Source organism: Lactuca sativa, chromosome 2 (genome assembly GCF_002870075.4).
Source record: "Lactuca sativa cultivar Salinas chromosome 2, Lsat_Salinas_v11, whole genome shotgun sequence".
Taxonomy (NCBI): Eukaryota; Viridiplantae; Streptophyta; class Magnoliopsida; order Asterales; family Asteraceae; genus Lactuca; species Lactuca sativa.
The window spans coordinates 137278209-137280781 of record NC_056624.2 but is presented as its reverse complement, the minus strand read 5'-3'; the positions used below and the strand labels follow the sequence as shown (position 1 = coordinate 137280781).

The 2573-nt window shown below is 38.4% G+C and overlaps 1 protein-coding gene across 1 annotated transcript; it reads left to right on the top strand.

The window, feature by feature from the left end:
• The first annotated feature begins 1573 nt into the window (after window positions 1-1573).
• On the top strand, window positions 1574-2053 carry LOC128132389 (uncharacterized). The gene has a single exon (XM_052768935.1). It carries the CDS (start codon window positions 1574-1576, stop codon window positions 2051-2053), a length of 480 nt encoding a protein of 159 aa, XP_052624895.1.
• Window positions 2054-2573: the final 520 nt, after the last annotated feature.

Here is a 2573-nt window from a genome sequence, read left to right as displayed (position 1 = left end):
TGGATGTATCCTAAATGTTTATCTATGCATTAAGGTTTCCCGTTTGGTATCTGACTCTCGTTGATTCGACCCACATCCCCATGATGTGGTCCTAGAAAGAATAGAAAAAGATTTGAACGCAATAAAGTTCACATACAATAAGTTTACGAACTCCTGGTTGCTCAGCTCATCGGGCTGGCTGAGTAATTCTCATATTTTCCTCGGCTCTTGACGATATGGAGATTTGACTATAAGGGTAGTTTCGAGGATCAATTCGATACGAGATTCAACTTGGCACTCAGAAGAAATCCCTAGAATGTCTTTGGGGAAGACATTGGGAAAGTTGCAGACTTCGAAGATGCTCTCAAGGTCTTTAACTTCTTGCGTCTCATTGACAACATGAGCCAGAAATGCATAGCATTCTTTTCGTAGATGCTCCTAGCCTTCGACACATGAAATGATACTAAGGTTCGAATAGACTTATCACTGAAACTAGTGAGGACTCTGTCAGAAGGAAGATTAAGACGAATCGCTTTCTCGAAGCAATGGTCATCGGCACGATGGGAGACTCATTCATCCTATGTCGATTAGGACATTGAAGCTTTTCATGGAGACTGATATAAAATTGATGGGGGAAAAGGAATAATCGTCTAAGCACATCTTATGATTCATGTTTTGAGGACAAAACAGTGATGGGACCTTGATAAAGTTGCTCAATTTGAATGCTACCGCTCCAAGGTATACTTTTGACAATGATAATCTTTGACTGAAATATAATAGTTGCCACCACTGTCGATATTAAGATTACACAAAGTTTGGAAAAATTTGACCTAGGAGTACGTCTACAACATACCAACAGAGGAACAATTTGACAACATAAAGAACTAGCGAACACTGTAAGAGAAGAATGTCTACAGAGAGAGGATCTACTTAGAACATAAATAGTATATATATATATATATATATATATATATATATATATATATATATATATATACTCATTTCCTTTCAAACCTTATCTACATTCTTATTTCTTTCTAAATAAATGGAGCAAAACCAAAACACCTCCCCATCATCAAACCCAAACACAACCTCGCCTGTCGGGTTTGCCGGTTATGAAGGTTATTTCAACCTTTTATCGACTCAAGGCTCATCACAGATCTCATACCAAAACGCAGCTTTCAACCCCGCTTCACCGCCACTACAGTTTCCCAACTCACCTTACTTTCAACAAAATCAAGGCCGTCAAAACTCAAATTTACAACAAAATCTTTTCCCTTCTTTTGCTTCGATGCAACAACAAACCAACCAACCATCGCCTACGACACAACAATCGGGTGAAGCGGAAGCGGGAGGTAGTAGGAACAAGAAAGGGAAAGGGAAAGGATAATCAATAGCGGTAGAAACAGAAAATGCAGACGTTCCACAATGGTGAACACCGGATGAGGAATACGCTTTGACGGCGGCTTGGTGTGCTACTTCAAAAAACGAACTTTGCGGAAATGGAATGAAAAAATGAGCTTATTGGGGGGGGGGGGGGGTGCTCGACAAGTTTAACGCTATTTTAAAGAAAAATTTGTATCGCAACAATGACATGTTGAGCAGCAAATGGGGTATGATAACTAAGCGGTGCAACAAATTCAACGGTATTTACAACTGGCTTGAGGCGCAACAACAAAACGGAACCAACGACTTCGATTTGTTCAAATCTGCTAAGGAACAATATCGGGTCGAAATGGGTCATGTTTTCGACTTTGAAAAATCATGGGAATTGTTGCAAACGGATCCAAAGTGGAATAAAACGCCTATGTCGTCGGAGGTTCAATCCAAAAGGTCTCGCAATTTTAGCTCGGTCGACGCGTCGGACGCACGGACTAACATCGACCTAAACACCGATGACGATGAGATCCCGGATGATATCCAAGAGATATCCCCACCACGAAGATCGCCTGGACGCGACAAAGCGAGGCACGCTGCAAGACATGCGGAGGAAGTGGAGACGAGAGCAAAAGATGCGGCGGAAATGAGAGCAAAATTCGACGAGCACAATTTATTAATAAAACAAAAAAAATGAGTCGAAGCGTCGTCATTTGGAGTTCCTGGAAAGGCAGGCACGGGAGAAGCAGGAACAAAAAGATAGGGAACTAATGACACATCAGTTGTCAATTCTTCGGACAAGCGATGAGGGTTTAGCGCCTGCTGATCTAGCAGTGCTACAAGCGATGAAGGAACAAATTAGGAAAAAAATATTTGGGTTAATTAGGATTGGTGTGGTTTTAGTGGTAATTTGAATGGTATTTTAGTTATTAATTTAGGTTTAAAATTATGTTTTTTTAATTGTAATCAGAATTTTAGATTTAAAATATTATGTATTTTTTTGTTTTTAAAATTATATGTTTTATAAAAAATATATTAATTATTAAAAAAACGCAAAAAGAAAAAAAAAACAAAAGCCAAAAAAAAGTAAACAAAAAAACAAAATAGTAAAAAATAAATACAAAAAATAAAAATATTTATTTTCAAAAAGTTGGTGTTGCATATTGTTGCTCATTTCCCCACTTTGTGTTATAACACCATTTGCTTATGTGGCATGT

What these genes read in the sequence shown, in the direction of transcription:
- LOC128132389 (XM_052768935.1), top strand. Translation starts at nt 1,574, where the DNA reads ATGTTGAGCAGCAAATGGGGTATGATAACTAAGCGGTGCAACAAATTC.